The following is a 20832-nucleotide window of genomic DNA, read 5'->3' as shown; positions in this document are numbered from 1 at the left end:
CACAGGCAAAATTCCCTTGGCTCAGTAAGTTTCCAGGTTTTTTTAGCTTGGATCTCACAAGAGTCGTATTGTTTGGTGGACCACCTGCTTTCCCACCCATGGTCTAAAAGCTGCTTTCCCTTTCATTTATGAATAAAATGCATCTCTGAGACAACTACGGTGGTTGCTGACATGGAAGCGTGCATTTAAGAAAGTATTTAATGTATTTTAATGTATTTAGATGGCTTGTGACCAGAGAGGTGCTGGTAGAAGTGATGGGGAGTTGTCTTTTCATCCAATAGTGACCGATGGGACACAAACTGTGAACCTGTGTTTGATGCAGACATAGTGTGGGGACCTGCCGTCTTCCTGTGAGCCAGCTGCTGGGAAGGCAGCATCGTTGCCTCTTGTAATATGTGGCATCAGTCAATACGTGGAAGACTTCCTTGTGGCCTTCCCTCTTCTTGAATTATTTCAGTAAGATTAAAAAGCTGATGAGTTAGTAAAGGAACAAAATAACATGCCCATGAGACCCAATTTCCAAGCACGGACTCTAAATGAAAGTGGGTGTGGTATACAACGGTAGCTTTATTGATGTGTTTTCTTACTCTTGCCATTCCTTCCAACCAGCTGATGTCCTGCTCTTATTTCCATTTTCTTACAAATCTCCTCTGAATCTATTCCATTTCTTCTCCCTTTGCTTGTAATTGCCTTCCTTCAATTCTAAAGATTCTTTTACACATATCTGCATCTATCCTTCTGCATCACAGTCGTTTTAGAACTATATTCAGTTTGAAATGTCACTCCCATCTTTGTATTTTTTGCTCTGTCTCCCACTCGCTGATCATTTCTCTCCGTCCATGCCCAGGTACCACAACAGCTCTTCCTCCCCACCCTGCTTCACCTATTTGAACCTTCAGCTTCCCAGCTCTCACAGTCTTTGTCCTCTGCTTCCAAGTGACTGTACTCAGGTTTGTTCCCTCTTTTCCCCACTTTAGCCTTGCTCTTCCCCATTTCTTTTCCAGATTCTTCCATCCACTGTGTGTAAATATAACTGTACCTGCAGCCACTTATGTTCTTTAGTGTGGGAAATCTTTGTAGGAATCTGAGAGTAGGATTTCATCTCAAGTGTAAAAAACATTTTGGAGGTTGTGGTTGGTGATTCATGCCTCCTTCTCACATTAGGCCCACTCCTTGTGTTTACCTAGGAGTCCTAACAAATCACTGGCACAACAAATTGCTGGCACTGGAGGACATTGGACATTGGTTCTTCCGTTGATGGATGTTACTGGATCAGTACTGCTTTGAAAGCGTCGTAGTATAACAGATTAAGATAGCAACCACACAGGACTGGGGTGTGGAGAGATGCAGGTAGCATCAGCACAGAGGGTTGCTGGAACTTGTAACACTGCATCATCTTTCTGCGCCTTCACATATGCTCAGGTATATTCATACCTCTTCTGTGTCGGTCTTCGTAGTAGTTTCCACAAGGCCTAAAATGTAATCCATGTAGGAGTACTGCTTGAATTTCATCTCTCACTGTACCTACCATTTGATACTATACTGGCTTGTAGAAATGCCTTAGTACCTGCTTCTGCAACTGCTCACCAAGTGAAGTCAGTGGCATTTCTACATTCAGAATGAATGCCAAGTTCCACTACTTTAGAGTATAAAAGCTGCTCAGGAGTAGGGAGCGCATCTCTCTGCATCTGTACAGTGCTGAACACACAGCCGGTGCTCAATAAATAGTATATGTATAGGCTTGGTAAGGAGTGGCTGTTCATCTGTTGCAGCTGAGGTGAAACATCTTTTTATAGTAAGAGGCAATGCATTATCACTTTTACAGGTCTATTTTACAATTTAGGTTTTAAATGGTGAAAGTATATTAGCCAGCTAGTTCAGGGGATGCTCATTTACGCCACCTTCACACAATATGTCCCATGTTTCACGTGACAGGAAGGGTAGCTAGTTTTTTACAGCCGAATGCATAGTGGTTAAACTGTCTGGGCACCAGCAGTAGGCAGCCACCGAACAGATCATTGTTAAGATGGCTATAATTACAGAGTCAAAGCAGCCCCTTGCAGCACAGTGGTAATCTGCTTTGAAAACTGAGGCCGCAAAGGCATATGTCCTTTATATGTAGAGGCCCAAGCTGTGCAAAGTAGCTGAAGATTTTTATGTTACGTCAGTCCTGTCTTAAGCTGTTAACTGCTTCTGTCTGCTGTTTGGAAGCTGGCCTGTTTTCCTGGCTGGGGGGATGTAAGATAGAAATAAGTGCTGAGTCAAGGGCTGTTTAAAAAAAAAAAAATGTATAGCTGTGGCACCTCCACAAGAGCTCTCATGGTATTGCTTTAGTCATTAGCTGAGTGGATACTTGAGCTTAATCAGTATCAAAGGGACATACACAAAGTCATCTATTTCATTAAGCTAATTTGCATGACTCGGCTTACCAAGAATCAAATTTTCATGTATTGTCCATCTTGCTGTCAGCAAAATAAGGGGAGGGAGAGGAGTAAATGGTAAGCAATGCAAAATTTAAGATGTGGTGGTGGTTATTGCTTTTTTCAGAGATACCTGCTAGTCTTTCAGGAGCCTTCGTTGCTTTTGGATACTGAAGATACACACTAGAAAGCTTTGTAAAGTGTATTGTCAGTAACCTGTACTTAGAAATCAAACTTACAGAGCTTTATTAAGTGCAAGATCTTCAAAGCAGTGCATAGTTAGGCTTTTGGCTGCCTCTGTGGTTGAAGAGGAAGGTAAGTGTTGGTTTGGGAGGAGGCAATGGGAGGATTAGAATACTTAGCTAAAATAGACCGTGAGCCTTCTCTGGTCGCAGAGAGACATCAGTGAAGTGTTTTGTGTGTAGCTTCACACAACATTGCATTCCCCAGGGAATTGCTGCTGCTGTTTGTATCGTAAGAGATCTGGCTGTGGCTTTAACAGAAAGCTATAATGTGCTGAGATGGCTGTCCTTGTTCTTCTGTTTTGTCCCTGGTGCTCATGACACTGTCCTTCTTCAGTACTGAATTTCTTCCTTTCTTTCTTTAAAAAAGAAAGGTAATGTTTAGTATGTTCCTTTTCATTACTGCTAGAATTGAAACAATGACTGTTGAGTGAAACCATATTCTGTTAGTTGTATCATCTGGTAACTGTTTGCATGTTAAACCTCCAATTTGTCCAAGACATTGTGGCTGAGGCTTGCTTTTAAGTGTGAATTTGTTGTGATGATTAGATTATTCTGGTTAAGCCCAGCTGTTGGAGTCTCGTAATTAAATGTAATTTAACCTGATTGATTAGACAGAATGAAGGAAAACTTTCATAAGACAACTGAAAAAACGTGGGGCATCCTTTCTCTTATTATTGAACCAAGACTGAGTGGTAAATTCTGCAATCTGTTCCCAAACCTTGCCCGGGGTTTTTCAAGCATTGATGTTTCTAAAGTCAGCTGCTTACAAAAAAGATTTGATAATAACTCTTTTGTTACCTGGGTAACTTTTGTACATATAGCTACAAAAGAGCGTAGCTCTGACTGACCAGTCGGTAATGATGGAAAAACTAAACAAGTGCATGATTATGAGCTGAATATTTCCAATTAGATGAATCATCATGTTTGTGCTCCTGAAGCTGCAAAACTGTGCTTCAAAGCCATGTCCCTGCTGAAACAGAAACTGCAAGGAATAAGTCATCTATATTGGGGAATGCATCCCATATGTGTACATGTATGAGTGGTTCAATTTTTAAGGACTTAGTGCTGGACTGGAGGTCAGCAATCGAATGTGTTTGAGCTTGAAACATTGATATGAGCAGCTTGAGATGCTGGAATTCAGTTATTACGGAGACTGTTATGCTATAGAAATGCTGTCAATATTTTTACAGTTTGGTAACTAAAATGCTTGATTAGGGAAAGACCAGAGCCAAAGAAGACTTGTGTGTTTGAATTGAGAACTGCAGGTGGGAACAGTTTTTCTTGCACCTGTAAAAACTGAAAAAAACCACCTTTATCCGCATATGTATCTTATTTATGTGGATTGTAAACTTTTCAGGACAAGGCCTTTTTTTCTTAAACGTTGCACAACACTTTTGTTGTGCAGTTCTTGGGGTAAAATACAAGTTTAGGAAAAAATAACCAAAAGGGGCTCCAGTGCAGTAGTGTATGTGCCAGTGAAGATATTTCTTTTTTTCTTTCTGTTCATAGCAGTACTTAATCCCCAGCAGTATTTTGCTGTAGGGGTTGTAGACCAAACTTTATAATTGCACCAGTGACAGACAGAAACTACGCTAGTGTCTTCTAGTTTACAGTTGTGTCTAACCAGCAGTAGCAGTGATAGCGTGGACAGAGCTGCTTAGTGCACTACTTTGTTCGGCTGATGCAGGACACTGGTTGACTGTAGATGATGTGCAGTTGGTTTCTGACAAAGCAGTAATCTGTAATCAAATTGCTATTGTAGGAAATTGTAAATTCATCTATTGTATAGCTTTGCAGAGTCAGAGAGAAAAGGGTATAAGAAGGAGGAAATGTGGAAGACTGCTTGCTGCTGAGTAAATTCAAAGGAGAGTTTTCTTATCCTTGCATTCAAAACTGTGCTACCTCTGAAGTTGTATCTGGTTTGGCTAATTAGAGCTGCTTTATTTCAGGCCTGTCATAAAAGAGAGCATACCTTTTGTCTGCTTTTACATTGGAAATACTTTGAAAGGAGCATATTGGAAATGAAAGGTTTTCATAGAGTTTGTGTGTATTGGTTCATGCAGTATGATTAATCCTACCGGAGAGAGACCTAGGCAGGAGAACCCTATGGAGGACGTGTGGCTTAGCACTTTTGTCCTTATGTGTTTGGTCTTGGGCATTGCTAACCATACACAGCAAGAGAAGAGGTGGAGCTGGAAGATGTTATGAAAAAATTTCTGTCCTCATTTACATTTCCGGTGAGGCAAATGTCTTCTGGTTGACTCTGTCCTGCCCCTGGGGACTGCATAGCAGGGGCACCCTGCTTCATTCCTGGCAGAGGGAAATGGTTGTCCTGGTTTGGTGGGTCAGGGCAAAAGAGAGTGCCTAGCTCTGTCAACTGAGAAAGAGCACAGCAGATGATCTGTCTCCATGACTGAAAGAGAAGGAACATGCCTGGTGAGCTCCAGGAGGAACCAGCTTCCGCTCCATCTTCTTGATGCCTAGCCCCTGGGAGAAAGCTACCACATGTCTCTATCCCGGTTTCTCTGCATAACACCTGCCTTCATAGATTACCAGCATTTAGCTAAGAGAAATAATATCGCAAGTCATCTTTATTAAAATGTACATTAAGAGGTATATGCCAAGTTTACTCATCCTTTGATCATCAGGAGCTGTTTTGTTTATTTACATGAAACACTAGCGATCTTCTTAACGCTGTCCAAAAAAGAAGGGAAGATACCATCTGTCTCCACGACCTTGCAGCAGAAATAACCTTGTGAGCTTTAGGGGAATGTAAGGGTGTGTGTGAGTAAGGGGAGTAGTCTGTTCTGGTGTAAGGAGAGCCAAATCTGTTCTTGCATGAGGAAAGCCAAGTTCTGTTACGAGGAAGAGTCCCTGTATGTAAGTGCTGGGAAGGGACGGGATTGTGTGGAGCTCCTCAGGATTCAGGTGAGAAGTGTACAAGCGTTTCTCACAGCCTGTACCAGGGAGGCATCGGAGTTTTCAGTCTCACAGACCAATTCTATTCTTTATAAAAGCACTTTACTGTAGAGCATTGCCACTTTGCAACTTCATCTTGCTAGTCATAGGCTTGTGTTGCCCCTCCTGGCTGCATTCTTCTCCACAGAGACCCTATGCAGGTTGTTTTCTCCTGTCTGGGGCAGTAATACTTTTAGGACAGCAGGAAAAAGAAGTACGTTGATTTGCTGAGAGGAAAAAAATTGGTTTCTAGCTCTAAATTAAGGAGGAGAGTTGTGGTAGGCACTGGCATTGAATGAGTTAATCTTAAATTATCTATGAATTTCTACCCTTTTTCCCCTGGGTTTTTTTTAATCTATGACAACATACTCAATATTCAGATTTTTCTTTTTTAATAAAGTTGTTCTTCAGCATGTTCCAAGAGTACCCTTTGTTCTGTGGCTGGACATGTTTCTGAATCCACGTGCAGTAAGCATAGCTTACTGGTGAGTGAACTAAATGAACGTCTTTCTTCTTTCTGGAAGTGTTGTGAGAGTGTGGAGAAGCTCTAGGCTGTTTATCCCACTGAAGTACCTGTATGGCTGATGTCTAGGAAAAGCCATTGCTGTCAGCCTTGAGGTACAGCAAATGTCAGGTGACAGGGTCCCTCAGAGCTTCCAGAAGTGCTTTCTTTCAAAGTTACATTTTTCCATCAGAAGAGGGGAGATGCCTGAAGGGATGTCCTTTAGATCTCTTCGTTGCTGCAAGTCATTGAGAGACATCTTCTTCCAAAAACCTTTTCCACTGAGCCATCACAGTAGGTGGTATTGGTCCTGTTGTTCAGGATACCAGAAATTATCAGTGTATTTAGATACTGCAAAATGACATTTTTACAAGCACAGGTTGAGTATAGGGGCATGCATGTGCAAAAAATAGTGTCTGACTTGAAGCTGATGTAGTGATGTTTACCACAGAAGAATAATACCCATGAGATTGTTTTGAATTGCTCACAGGCAAATTTTAACAAGAAGAAATACAGTGTGGAATATGACCAGGAGCATCTAATTTACTTACTCTAAGAAAGCAAGAATTCAAACCAAAAGAAGAATGTCTTCTTTTAAAAGATTAAGTATAACCTCAAATTTCACAGGAAATTTGTATGTGGTATTTATTTCCTCAAGGTAGGTGGGAGACTTTGCTCAAAAGCTACATAAAGTTAGCAGAACTTAACTGGGTCTTTATGTAAGGATGTGTACTTCTGTGAGGGTGAAAGTATTAAACACATACAGTTCTTTATGAGAGGAAGGCTTATAAATGGTAAAGCAACATCACCTGTGAGTGGATGCAGATGGTATGAGCTGTGGAGCAGCTTCCTGAAGTCTTCTTGAAGTCCAGTGCGAATCAGTAGTCCACAATCTAGCAGACGTCAGTGTCAGCATTTCCACTGGCATAAATAAAAACAAGCCGATGCCCTTTAGTTGTAACTGCTAACTGTTGTGACTGTGCTGCAAGCTGGAGAGTCACTGCTTTGTGGTGCAAGGGAGCATAATCTATGAGGCATCATTCATACGTGTAGGCAAGGCTTGACGTGGGGTTGCCGGATTGGAGTCCAGTTGAGGATGTCACACCTTGATGCCAACCTGCATCTCTTCGAGGTTTTCTAGTGAGTTCAGCACGGTCCGTTCATACAGCCTTCAGTCTCATTAATAAGTAATTTGATTTTCTGGTCTAATGTCTTTTGTGCTTTTTTTCTATTTTATCTGCTGGCAAGAATTTCAGTCTTGGCTGTAGATCAGTTCCTGGCAGCTGATCAGCTGAATGTCCACATTATTGAGGCCAACCCAAAGTTAGAGGAAACTCTCTCTGCAGCATTTGATATAAATCACATAAGCAGCAGAACTGCAGAGTAAAAAGTAATAGCAGCAGTTTGCCAGCTACACTGTTTTTCCCCCTGTTCCTGCACAGGAATTTCTGTTCTGTCAAGCAAGCTAGGAAGGATTCATTTGGGTTCAAAAACACCTGGTGGACTTATTAAAAACCCGTAACTGTGTGTGCCTACTTAACAAGCAATCTTGCTGAATTCCTGTGTATGCACTCAGCTAATGAACCAGTGCTTTTCCTGCATCCCTCACCTTTAAGGAATTAAGTTGCGGAGCATGGGGGAGAACAGGAGGAGATTTAGGAGTAGGTCTTTTGTTTTTTGAGAAAGCCTTAGTATTTTGTTAGAGCCAAACTTTCTTCGGTGAACCCCAGAGCGAGAGTCTTCCTGTCCGGTGCTGGTGGATGTTACTTCCACTGCTGGGATGATGCCTGCATTCTGTCTGTTGCACATAGCATGGTTTTTTTCAGCTCCACAAAGTTAGTGGGAATATTAGTAATGATGTTCTCAGCATCAGTCATTAGCTGTGTGCTGGTGCCGTGAAAATGCCTTCTCTTCCTGTGTATCTCATTATTTACAGTTGGAACCTGAATGCAGCCAATCATTTCTAAAATAGCCATAGGAAGCGCGAGCAATATAGAAACGTCTTTGTCCTGCTGTGGGGTTTTGGGCTGCATAGCTGAGCCTGCCCTAGCACAAGACCTGGAAACAGGCTCCTGTCTCATCTGGGTGACAGTCTGGATTGTCCTTTGCAAAACCCTGCACGTGGTATCAAAAAGGCAGAGGATATTTCCTGCAGAAGAGAACAACTTTGCCTTGCTCTACCAATGATCCAGAGAATGGATTAGAGGCTTTTCCTATCCGCAAGGAAGCTTATCCATCATGCCCCATTCAAGCAGTCATACTCGGTGGGCTTGTTCTCTCTTGCTACACTGAACCCTTTTCTCCACAGTTTTTCCAAAGAAGTAAAGCACATAATAACAGAGCTATTGCTTTTGTCACTTGTACTACAGGCATTTGTCAATGCCGCTTTGACTTCCTTTTCTATGCTGCTCTAATTCCCTCATGCTGTGCTAAGAAACAGGTGTGAACAAATGTGTAAGGATGCTTGTATTCTTCAGTATGTGGGTGAATGTGTGTCAGGAGAAGAGTAGTGTATTTATGAGGTGCAGGGTGTCATCTCTGTCTAGCTGTAATCTTTTTACTTTTGCTGACCCACACCACCTCAATTTTAGGTTTGCCCTTGAAATCACATCAGATAGTTCCTGTTTCCTCTCAATAACAGACCGCAGGTAATTAAAATGATCTTGCACTGTTCTATTAATTACAAGAATTGTGATTTTTATATTCAGAGGTTAATTGAGGATATCTGTATATAGCATTTTCCCTTAAAATAAGCTGAATTACAGCAATTAATCTTATGTCCAGGTTAAGAGACAATATCATGTGTCTCAGCAGTATCTTGGAAGTAGGATTTTTCTTGTGTATCTGTTGGCTTCTTGCTTTGCCTTCTGTTTTGTTCATAAATCTGAAGTGATGGAATGAAGAGAAGAGTGAAAAATGTGTCATGTTGGCATATTGAGGTGATCCCTTTACTCAAAAGGTATTCTTGAGGATAGGGTACTTTCTTGTATTAACTTGTCCGTAAAGCTGTTTGGATTATATATGATGTAAAATTTGGGAATTTGTTAGGCATGAATCTAGGCAGAGCAAAGCTCAGTCTGCCACTGGCAGGTAGCAATTACTAGCAAACTGCAGGAACTGGATTATTGCAAGCATCATGCTCATCTCAGAGGAAAAGCAAACTACATAGATTTTCTGTCTCAGAGTCAGATTTATTCTACTCCTTTAAGGTTTCCAAAAATACCAGCGAAAAACATTGGGCAACAAAGAGTAATCATGAAAGATAGAGATATATGAACTTTCTCTAAAGTTTTAATAAAAAACCTTTCTTGTCACATCTTGTCATATTCTTGTGATAATCTATTTCATGCTCTTCTGCAAGGTGCAGAGAAACCTGAGAAAACTGATTTCGTAAACAAGTTAGGCACTAAAATTGTAAACATATATTGAGAACTGTTCGTTTACCTGCATTTTTTATCTGTCAGGGAGAAACATAACTTATTCTGATGAGTTTGCCTGATTTCCAGAGGGAAAAGCCTCGATCTTTTTTCTGCCTGTACGAGTCAGCTTGCCTGACCACGGTGTGTCTGTGTGTCCTTTTGCTGAGCAGCCTTCCCCAGAACACGATGACGAGGTCTGGCCTGAATTTTCCTCCTGCCATGACTGGAGTATTGCGGTGCAGAACAAGTGGTGGGCTCTCCAGAGATGGCTGTCGGGGTAAAGCACTTTCAAGTAGCGTGGTGTCCACAGCTGAAGTAATTCATAAGCAAACAGTAATACCTGTTCTTAGCGTTTGCAGTGTTACAGTAGATTTCATTCACATTGTGAGGGTGGGGATGTAGTTTGACGTTGTATCAAAACACTTCATGCCAAAGTTGATTGGTGCCTTTTATAAAAATACTCTGACAAAATTTGCTGTTTCACTCGAGCTAAATAAAGCCAGGTTAATGAGTGAATTTCTGCATAAATGGGTGTAGGGATAGAACTGGCCAAATTGCACGAAAGCTAAACAGTGTGCTCTGATTACTTAACAGCTGACTTAAATGCTCTACTGTTTTATCACATTAAAAAATGGGCACTTTCAAATGACTGGGACAAGTTTCCTGAAGAATACAGGCAGGGTTCATGCATTAGATGCGTGAACATTTCTTGCATTAACAAAAAGCAAAAGAGAATTGTTTGTGATTACACTGAACTTTAAACACAGTGATATGTTCTATGGGATCCTCACTTCTTTTTCAGAGTTAACCTGTGCCCTTGTATGTTGATCTGATCTGACACACATACGTAAGAGGACTGGAAATTAAGTTTTTCTTCATGGTTAAAGGGTGAAGAAGGCCTGCAATCCATTTAAGTGTGTACCAGCAGTGAAAAGAAGCAAATGCTAAGTATCTGAGGGAATCTGACCTCAAGACTTGGCTGAGCTGTCGGGATTGTTTTAGGATTACTGCCTGATCCTAATGTTATGTTTACAGCTGGCATGTGGCACCTGAGACAATTTCTGTAGCGCAGTGTCAAACTTTTAATCAGTGACAATTGTCAATATTGTTGTGAAAACATGCCAAGCTTCATGTTTCACCTTTGTTATCCAAAAGGAGAGGAAAACAAAGTGAGGCCACATTTCTTTCCTGTTGGGTCACCTGCAGCTACATAATTTTTATTCCATCCATCAAATGAGAGAGTGGAAGGTCAGTTGACTGGCACTGATATTTCCCAGGCAAAGTGAGGTTTGAGGAGAGTAATGGTGTTGCTGGTAGTGTATCTGTTTTCTATTAAGCACACTGAGATGAAGCAGCAAAGTATGTATTAGAGGTGGCGTTTTCTCCTGTCAAAAGGCAGTGATTGCTACATTTAGCTCTTAAATCAATTTAAAATCTTGACAGAGGCTCGCTGAAGCCCCACAAATAATCAATAGAGCTACTTTTATCTCTTAAATGAGTGAGGCTTTTAAAAATAATAAAGACATCTTTGTAATGACCGACCAAGCTGTTCCAGAGTTAGGTCTGTTGCTCTGTGTGGTTGGGGATGGTGAGTGAAAGGCCTTATTTAGGCATTGCCTTTGTTCCATTCTGCAGGTTTATAACCCCAAAATAAAATTGCAAATGTTTCTGGCAGTCATCCTCGAGGCACAGATGGCTTTCCTCCCAGTTTTGGCAAGCCTGATTTCAGTATAAAACTGAGCAATTATTAGAAAGTGAAATATTGCATGATATAATACCACTACCGCCACCATCAACATCATGACAAATGGAGCGTTCATTGTTTCTGGTGGCATGTAGAGCTAGTGCCACTGTGTTACCCCTTCCTCTAAAACCTGTACCTTTGGTGCTGCTGGTGATGCATAGACAGAGAGATGGAACAGAGCAGATGCTTTAGCAAGGAACTGTGGCCATTTTCTCATTTGCGTTGGCTCTGTATTTCAATGCAAATATCACTGAACAGGTGGCTGATGAGGCCCCCGTGGACTGTTTACAGTAAAGGTTACAACCAAAATCAATAGGCCTGAGATGCTTCTAATTCCATCTGGGAGATGTTCATCTTCCATCTGACTGTTCCCTTCTAAACAGCAGCATCCCATTAGTGCTGCAGTCATCAGGGATATCTCACTTGGGTCAGCAGAAGGTTTCTCCTATTTAGGCCTCCATTTGTTCTTTACATTTTCTTTTTGCACTGCGCTGGATCGAGCATTAATGTTGATCTTGACAAGACAGGTTGGCAGCATTAAGCATGCTGAGTTTTGCCTACTGACTTGACACCTGCTACTACCATTCGGCAGGCTGAGGCTCATCAGTGCTGCCTGGGGGTTGTCCAGATCTTTTCAGCTTATCGCTTGCTGAAGCAGGAGGTAGTGATGTTACGTATCATAGCTGATATTATTGTGCATGATGTATGGCCTTGTCAACTTGCAAACGAGGAGAGAGGAAAGCTGGTAAGGACTGACGTTTGCACAAGCCTGAACACAATAAGCAAGTACCCCTGAAACTTGCTTGGAAAGTATTTCGGCTGAAATTTTATATCAGACGTGCATTTTTTAAAGTCTTAGTGGTAAGATCCGCATGGTCCGCATATCTGTGTTTCATCAAACTAGTCATGAAGTTTGTATTGTTCTTTATAATGAAGGTATATGCTGTTGCTTACTATATGAGGCAAAATCGCTCTCATTGATGTCTTTCCCTTGGGCCTAATCGTCACTTCTGGCATGCAGCCCACAGCAGCTGGGCAATGAGTAAGCAGTACTGAATCCAATTAAAATGGTAGTAAACCGTGTATAGCAGAGGGCACCCATGCATTCCTCTTACAGTCAGGGAGAACTTTTTGATACACACAAAAGAAGAGAGGGACTGTGCTTCATACACATAATCTAGGGTCAACAGTGATGCCAGAGTGGTGGGGGCTTCCCTCAGGCACTGCCTGCCTCCTCCCACCAGCATTCAGGAGCAACCCCTCATTATCGTGAGATTTGAAGGAGTGCAGGTGATTACCCCAGTGCGTTCGTGCACCAGCGTCTCTGGCATAAGGGCCAGCTACCTGGAGTACTAGAGTGCTTTTTTGGCCATGTGAAATGAACGGCCAGCTGTAGTGACAACAGGAGCAGGACAGGAGAGCAAAGATGAGTGATGGCTGCACCATCGGTCACAAAAAGATGCTGGAGGTTGGTAGTGATGATGGGCACAGAGCTGGCATTAAGTCTCTGTGGCCACCTGCACCATCATGCAGGTGACTGAGCAGCAATCATTAGAGAAAGGACAACATGAGCAGAAGAGCTGGCCATCCTGGGCACTGTCCTGCCACGTGCCAATTCAGTTGTAATGTCTGGCACTCCGTGCTGTGTCTTGCTGATAGCCACTTGTGTCTCCTCTCTCTTGAGCTCCCCAAGCACCCACTGAGCTTCTGTTCACTCACATCTGCCTGAGCCCCTTGGCACCGCTCAGCCTGATCGTTCTGCGTGGTCCCTTCTGCTGCCAGGTGCTGCCGCGTGCCATGGCTGAGCAGCAGCCAGCCCACCACCCACACCGGCGTAGACAAAGGATGCTCTCCTGAACCGCTCCACTGTGCTGGCCTAGCTTTACTCGTTTTCTGGAAGCTGCAGCCTGCAGGTTGTATTTCTCTCTTTTTTTATTGTTTTTGTTGCATTATTCCTAATTCCTTTCTCTGACTTGCACAGAACTCTTGTCTTTCACTTTCTGGGAACTGTGAATTTAAAGGGGTAAATAGCAGTAGTGGCGTCTTCAGCTCAGAGACTTCTAAAGGCTTAGCCAAAGGAGATGAAGGATGCTTGCCAGCGTCGCATGGCAAATCTGTACCATTGCAGGGAACAGCAGTCAGGTCGGCTGACTGGCTTCTGCACTCTGCCTTCAGCGTGGCAAAGCGTGTGCTGTGTAGATCAATACGTGCTTTTTTGTGGGTGCATTGATAGATCTTGCTCTCTAAGTCTTTTTTGATGTGACATTGAAGTAGGACTTGGGTTTCTGATTCACTTGTGTGCCTTTAAAGCTCTTACCACGGGAGAATCTGAAATCTTTTTGTTACCTTTGTTATGCGACTCAAATCTGTTTTTTCTTTTTTATAGTCCTTTTGTTTTTCCCAGGGTAAGAAATGCTGATAGTGCTCAGAAGGGCTGTTTGCTGGCGATTTCCAGGGTCAGTTCACAGAGGCTGCTACTTTTTCTGGCCATTCGTTTTTCCTTATGCAGTAGTTCAAATTCATCCAGCTTCAGTTCTTATTTCCTCACTGTTTGCTTAAATGCTGTTCTGTCTTATTAGACTTACTGTCTTTTTGAAGAATAAGTTATTTCTACAAGTTTGTAGAAACAAAAGAATTTGTTTAAGACAGTCATGATATTTTATGGCCATTAAGTTTTCTGATCTTGCTTCACGCATAACAGAGACTGTTGAATTTTGGCTGGTAATACTCACGTTAAGGTTAATAATTTGTGGATCGAAGTGCAGCTGTCGTGTATGAACACAACCCATCATGGTATAAAGAAGGTTTGTAATAAATGAATATAACAAGATCTGTCTGTTACTGAGCAGGCTCACTGTGCCATGGGAAAATTCTGACATGGTTACATACTTTGGTTTTACTTGGAGTTACGCTGGGATTAGCTGAAAGTACAGTGAAGCCAAAGCAACAAGATGGGGGGGGTTTCTAACATGGAAGAACATCCCTTTCAGTAGTTACTTGTACGTGTGTCTACGCAGTCATTGCTGTTGCTGTTGAATTTGTTCTCAGGATCAAATCTGGCCTTACAGGTTTTATAGAGTTTACCAGGAAGTTAGCTCTTCCGTTTAGGATTTCTTGTATGATTTGTGTAACCTTTCTGGGACTAACAAGCTGTAGATACAATAACCTGGTTACTAGGGTATTACGGCAGCAGCCATGTAATCATTTCCTTGCCCAAGCAGCTGTTCTGTATGCATGTCCACCCAGACTGTTGTTCACTAGATGCTGAGAATATCACATAGCAAAAAGCAGAGCTCGTCGTGGTGGCTTCTTGTTGGTTCTGATAGCCATGGATAGACATAGTGGAGGGCACTTGGCACGGAAAAATCAGACTTTTCTCCTTGATTTGGAATGACTGTTACTTTCTTAGCTTCAGAAACTCCTTCATGACAGTAGTAGGATTTTTACAAGTTTAAATGCCCATATGTCAAGCATCTATGGAGGGGAATATGAATATGTATATTTATATGTAAACATAAGCTGTGAGTGAGTAAATAGAATAGTAATAGCAACTATATTGCACTAGTATCCAAACGTCCTATTTAGAGGCAGTTCACATTTGGGCTGCAGTGTACAAACAGAAAAACTTATTCCATCTAGGAAGGCAAAAACTTTGGGTTTTGTATACGTTAAGAGAACATATGGTTTATTTATACTTAATCATAATACAACAGAAAGGAGAGAACACAGAAGTAACCAGAACGAGTCGTCTTACATAAGTGTTTGAAACCATCAGCTTCAGGAAGAAGAAGCAGAGTACCAAAAGTACCTTGCATTGGTCTTAGGCATGCAAGGACCAGATTGGTTCGGTTTTTTTGAAGCTTGGAAGAAATCTAATCTACTCCATTAACTCAATGTCTACAAGTCATTGCATTAGACAGAAATTATAAAACATACTCTTAAACATTTGCAGGGCTGTATGTTATTAGCATGTCTGCTAATAAAAGAACACCACCAAAACTCACTTTTCTTGTCACGACTAGCTTCCTTCAACTGGAGCAGTAACCGTGTTTTGAACAGGGAGAACTGTAGAGCCAGTTCTTTCTCAACCAGTATGGCTTAATGCAGGCCAGATTGAACTGCAGTGGTCAGCATTGACTGATGATCTCTCCATTGATGTTTGTGAAACTTTTATTTGGAGGCAGTGCCTGTACTCGCTCGGCATCACTGTCTAGCTGCTAATGCTTCATCAGACACTGCGTTCACAAGCACCTTTGATTAGAAAGTAGTTTCAGCACACTTGCAAGTGAGAACATTTGCATCACTCCCAGGAGCCCAACCAGAACTGAGTATTTGCTGAAAAGGAAGTTTGTACTAAAAATAAGTGTGACCTTCTCGAATCAGCACTTTTCTGAAATTCCAGTGAACCAGTACGGCTCTTTCCAGCATTGTAAGAACAGCAAAAGTAATGTTGTGTTTCAATAATTATCTCCTAGTAAAAAGGGTGCAACTTGAGACCTAGTCGATCTTACTTTATTGGCACAGGCATTGATATAGATGTGTAGTCGACTTGAATTATTGACAGATCAAAGTTCACATTTTGCATTTACTTTGTATGAATTTGAACAACTATGTTAGCACTAGAGTAACACAGAATTATGCTTCTTTCCTCTCTTCTCCCTCTTTTCTTCCCCAGAAGCTACCCTTAAGAATGACAGAGAATTGCATTTGCTGAAAAACCTACTAATCTAGTCTTTGTTAGAAGGCAATATGTCTGTTTGTTTGTCAGTTAATTCTTTTCAGGTAGAAGAAAAAAGATCTGGCGTGATAAACATGTACATAAAATGACAAAGTGAGCGTGCTGGGCATTGTTCATTTTCCTGGAAGCTGCCTCTTGTATAGATTTACACGGAGTGGTACACGTCTGAACGAGAAGTAGGGAATGATGGTGCAGAATCGCCCATGGGAAAAGTTTTTCAGGCTTTAAAGTGGAATGGCAGTGATATGTCTGCAGTACCGTAATGCTTTCCTCATAGTGTACACACATTGTTGGATAGTGGATGATGTGCTGATAGGGAGTAGCAGAAAGCAGATATTCCTATGCTCCAGAGTCTCACTGTGAGCCAAGTGTTTTGAATTGTCAGCCTGCAGACTGATGCTCTGGATAAATAAGGTTTAAGTGGAAGAACTGGATTGCTTGATAAGCTTCTTCCCATTAAACTGTTGCTCACCATGTGCGTTTTAGAAAAGACTTCTGCATGGGACTGTAACAATTTAAAGAAAGAAAGAATCATTCTGTTTGTGTATTAAGATAGGGCACTTTGTTTTGTCACTTTGGATTGTGCTTACAGGGACAAAATTTTTAAAGCAGCAAAATTATATTTGAAAAAATCGTGTCGAGAGAAATGAATTAATCCTTTTAATGTGTGTATCTTCATTTAATTCAAACATTTTGAAGGAAACTGTGTTTCCAAGTGTTATATTTACTTCTGCTGCTTATTTCTGCTTTGGGCATTCCTAGGGGCCCCAAATGATGTTTCGCTGGGCATGGAAACAAATAGAAAGAGTTCCTGCCCCAAAGAGCTAACAGTCGGGAGAAAATGTAAGAGGTGATTAAAGAGACAAATGGAGGAAAGAGGTAAAGAAAGTGTCTGCAGGCAGACATAGCTGTGTCAGTAATCATACGCAGCTATCAGCCAAACCAGGGCTAGATGGAAATGCCTCTCTTGGGGCTTGTGTGTACTGTCTTCTAGTTTGCATTCTCACATAAGGTTTAATAGACAGACAGTGTCTGCATTGTGTTGCATTTATTCTTGCTGTTTTTATCCCTTGCCATTCATCTGACACTTTGTTCGGTTAAGGTGTCAGTCATTGCCTTACATTAAATTTTGTTTTTTATAGTCTCAGTCTAACTCTGTCTCTCAGTTATTTTGTTAATAGAAATAGAGAATCAACCAAGTTTCCAATTTGTGCGTTTGAATAATAATAGGCAAACACAGAGTATAATAAATCGTTAGTCCTTATGGGCTGTATCGCCCTGCAGTGGAGTCCCTATTCCAATCCAGTTACAGAAGCTGAAATTTTATTTGAAAGCGAATATCTGATAAGGCAAATTAATTATTGTGACATTTTTCAATTGGGTAAAAGATGAGAAATCAGCTATGTCTGTGAAGTTACAAATGAAAATGCAACACTCAAGACTTGTTAATGCTTTTTCTGGCATCAAGAAAGGAGACATAGGTATCTAATATTAACTGGTGTTGCAGAAGGGCAAGTTAGCACTTTGTTTGCCAAATTAAGTTTCAAAGACTATGTAGGTTATGAAGTTTGACTTTCTGCCTGTAAATCTTGAGTGACTGACAGACTACTGTAAAATAGCTTTGTTCAAAAGGAATCTTTGGCAGGCGGCATCAAAGGTTTGAAACTCTGGAAGGGATGAAAAGAAAACCCCACTTTTACAATGATTTCCCCTGAAGATCGACGTCTGTGTGAAATTTGCCTGGGAATTATGAGCGATTTACTGTATTATGTGCTGTTTTCTTTCACTGTATCCAAAGGCCCCCATGGTTCCTTTTATCTTCAAGATTTAGGGATATTTTTGTACATGAAATGTGAATGAGTGAATGCATCAGTGGAACGCAGGAAAAAAATGCTGGTTTTAGGCAGTTCTGTTCTCCCTTCTTTTATCGCAAGTTGGAGTGTTGGTTTTATGGCACCTAAATTTATGAGTACATATTTTTATGGTAAAGCCCAATGACATGTTCTGCATGCTCCATCAAGCTCTCTCAGTGTTTCTTCACTTGATTCACAGCTCTGCAGGGTATGAATCAGTCCCGTAGCATAACCCTTAATCTCTTTTTAACCAGAATAATGTAGTGTGTTTTTTTTTTTATGTATGGTGTGTGTCATCATGTCATCATCCAATTATGTAAACCAAAGAAGGGGAAAACAAAATATTTCCTGAACAACTCTTGTCAGCTGTCAATCAGCACAGGAGACGAAGTTTCTTTATTGCATGTAAGCAGCTGAGGCAGAAAATTCTTCATAATTCATGGATACTAAAGTCCATCCTCAAGCAAGATGTGGCACTGGTGGGGCGTGGGCAAAACTACCAGGGCAGTTTCTGTTTAGAAACATGACATGGCTTCTCATGTACAGTGAGAGGCTTGAGGAGAAGGAAAGCTCCCTCTGCTTCCCATTGACTGTTTTTAGCTTTCTGTATGCAGTGGTCAAAACTGAATCAACAGAAGACGCTTTAGCCCTTGTTTGTCTCCCACAGGGTGAACTGAAGAAGTGAAGCCTCCCAGCTGAACTACTATGAGGTCAGAAGCCTTGCTGCTATATTTCACACTGCTACACTTCGCTGGGGCTGGTTTCCCAGAAGATTCTGAGCCGATCAGTATTTCGCATGGCAACTGTAAGTATAAGAGGACAGAGGACTTCATTTGCATAATGCTGATCAGGGGACTTCAAATCAACAGTGTTTTGTAACAGATGCAATGAATGAAGTTGTTTTCTTGATGTCTCCCAAATCAGCCAATTTACGTACTCAGATACTAATATAGGAACGCAACGTTTTCATGTTGACTAATGACTACTGGGTGGTAAACTGCTTGCTTTATCTTCCAAAACCATAGCCTTTCTCCGTCTCAAACAGAGACACTTCAGGAGTGTATTCAAATCGAGTATCTTGCTCTATCTAGCAGCAGAAGAAGGAAGCCGCCTCTCCGCCCGGCCCCGTAATCAAAGTGTCCCTCACCTGACTTGTGAAAATGCAGTTCTGGGTAACTGTTGAAGCATGCCAGGGAATCCAGCATATCACACTAGAGTAACTGAGCTCTGAAAACATAATTTGTTCATCTAATATAAATAATTGAACTTACTTCTTTAAGCTCTGATGGTGTTCTGGTTTTGCTCTCTAAACGGTGATAGATGGATTCCGTGTTAGCATTAGGCATTTTTTGCTAAGCTGGAAATGTAGCTAAAATCCAAATCACGACAAAGAATCTTTTGTAACAGAATCTCTCTTCTTTCTTACCAGCAGTAATTGGCAAACTCTGCAAAATCTAGGGTAACACGGACAGCTGCAAGTCAGTGCTGAGATTTGCTGGCTAAACAGGTGAAGATCTTTCTGTGCACTTCACCATGAAAGTCAGGCTTAGCATAACTGATTTTTTCACATTTACTTCAACTCAGTTACCACCACTCCAAGGAAAAAGCTCATGTAGTTCCAAAGTTTCAGATTTTTAAAAGGAAGTCTTTAGCATCTGGATCTGTAAAAGTATGCTAAGGAGTAGCGAGTCAGCAATGAGTAGGCTTATGTTTAAGCCTACTTTGCGTCAAGAATTTGAATTTAAAGTGAATTTCTTGGTTGTCTTTGTTTACTGTGTTCTGGGGTGGCCTTGGCACCCACAACTTGTCTGTCTTGGATAAGACCAAGCTGAAAGACAGAGTCCAGGGGCACACTTGATGTGCTCCATATGCTGATAGGCATCTGGGATACAAGAACAAGGCAGAACTGCTCTGAAGCAAACCCTGCTGAAACATGTCTAGTGTGAACAGTAGGTCTTCAGCACCAACATTTTTGCCCTCTAGAAAAGTGAATAGCCAGTCTCGATCTTTTGGGAGGAACAGAATATGGGAGAACTTCTTGCTCTGCGGCGTGGCATGCTGAAAAGCACTTGAATGTACAAGCCCCCAGCTCATGCTAGATCGCTGAGTTACAATGAAACAGTACTGGACAGAGAACTGCTTGACGGTTAAGCTTGGCATTTTACACGTGAGACTCGATCAGAAGGATTAAGCTTCTGAACGTAAATCCTGCCTGCGCTATCTTAATTTGTTTCTCCAAGCGATGTCAGCATCTGATTTGCAGGGAAGTTGCTGTTTCTGTACAGTTTTATCGCCAGGGTTTCTGACGCATGGCACTCTTAAGTGCTTTGCTGGTGTGACTCAATACTTTGATGAAGCTTAACAGGGAAAATACTTTTAGAGGACAGTAGGTGAAAACACTACTGCAGTAGCAGTAGCTGAGTTTCTGAAGAAATAGGCTCCCTCAAACAGCTCCAGGTTTCTGGGAAAGCATATTGATGTGGAAAAGGCTCAGGTATATCTAGATGCAATCAGCTTTGTGGTAACATGCACATGCAGCAGTTCTGTATTTATGGTGATGGTCTTCAGAGCTTTAGCTTCCTCCTGTCTTCTGTTTCTTTGTTTACTTAACTAGCTCCCTAGTTTGTGCATCTAGATGTCATGATCACATATACATATGAAGTCTAAGAGCAAGGTGGCCCTTGGTCAGAAGCGTTCACTATTGTTACAGGTTGTACACACAGATCATCTGGGGAGCAGCAGCACACCCCGTGTATGCTGAGGTCTCACCAAAAGAATCATGGGAATAGAGTCAATAAATGCTTTGGCTGACTGGTAGAGTTGGGGAGGGGAGGGGAAGCTGACTTGTTGATAGCATAAGCTCAGTACAGGGCTTCCAGTCACTATTGTTGTCCAGTTGCCAGAAGAACTGGAGTACCAGACTGGCTGCCAAAATAGTACTCAGTGACTTATA

The 20832-nt window shown here is 41.6% G+C and overlaps 1 protein-coding gene across 3 annotated transcripts in view; it reads left to right on the top strand.

Annotated features, from left to right (window-relative positions):
- Window positions 1-20832, top strand: part of SEMA6A (semaphorin 6A) — a 115056-nt gene that overhangs the window by 31367 nt on the left and 62857 nt on the right. For all 3 annotated transcript variants that reach the window (XM_075410715.1, XM_075410713.1, XM_075410714.1), the window contains exon 2: window positions 18547-18684. In XM_075410715.1, the coding sequence (XP_075266830.1) occupies window positions 18585-18684 (100 nt within the window). In that variant the 5' untranslated portion in view covers window positions 18547-18584. The remainder of the gene's footprint in view (window positions 1-18546; window positions 18685-20832) is intronic.

This window comes from Opisthocomus hoazin, chromosome Z (genome assembly GCF_030867145.1).
Source record: "Opisthocomus hoazin isolate bOpiHoa1 chromosome Z, bOpiHoa1.hap1, whole genome shotgun sequence".
NCBI lineage: Eukaryota > Metazoa > Chordata > Aves > Opisthocomiformes > Opisthocomidae > Opisthocomus > Opisthocomus hoazin.
The sequence above is the reverse complement of the archived record's forward strand: the minus strand, read 5'-3'. Positions and strand labels throughout refer to the sequence as shown.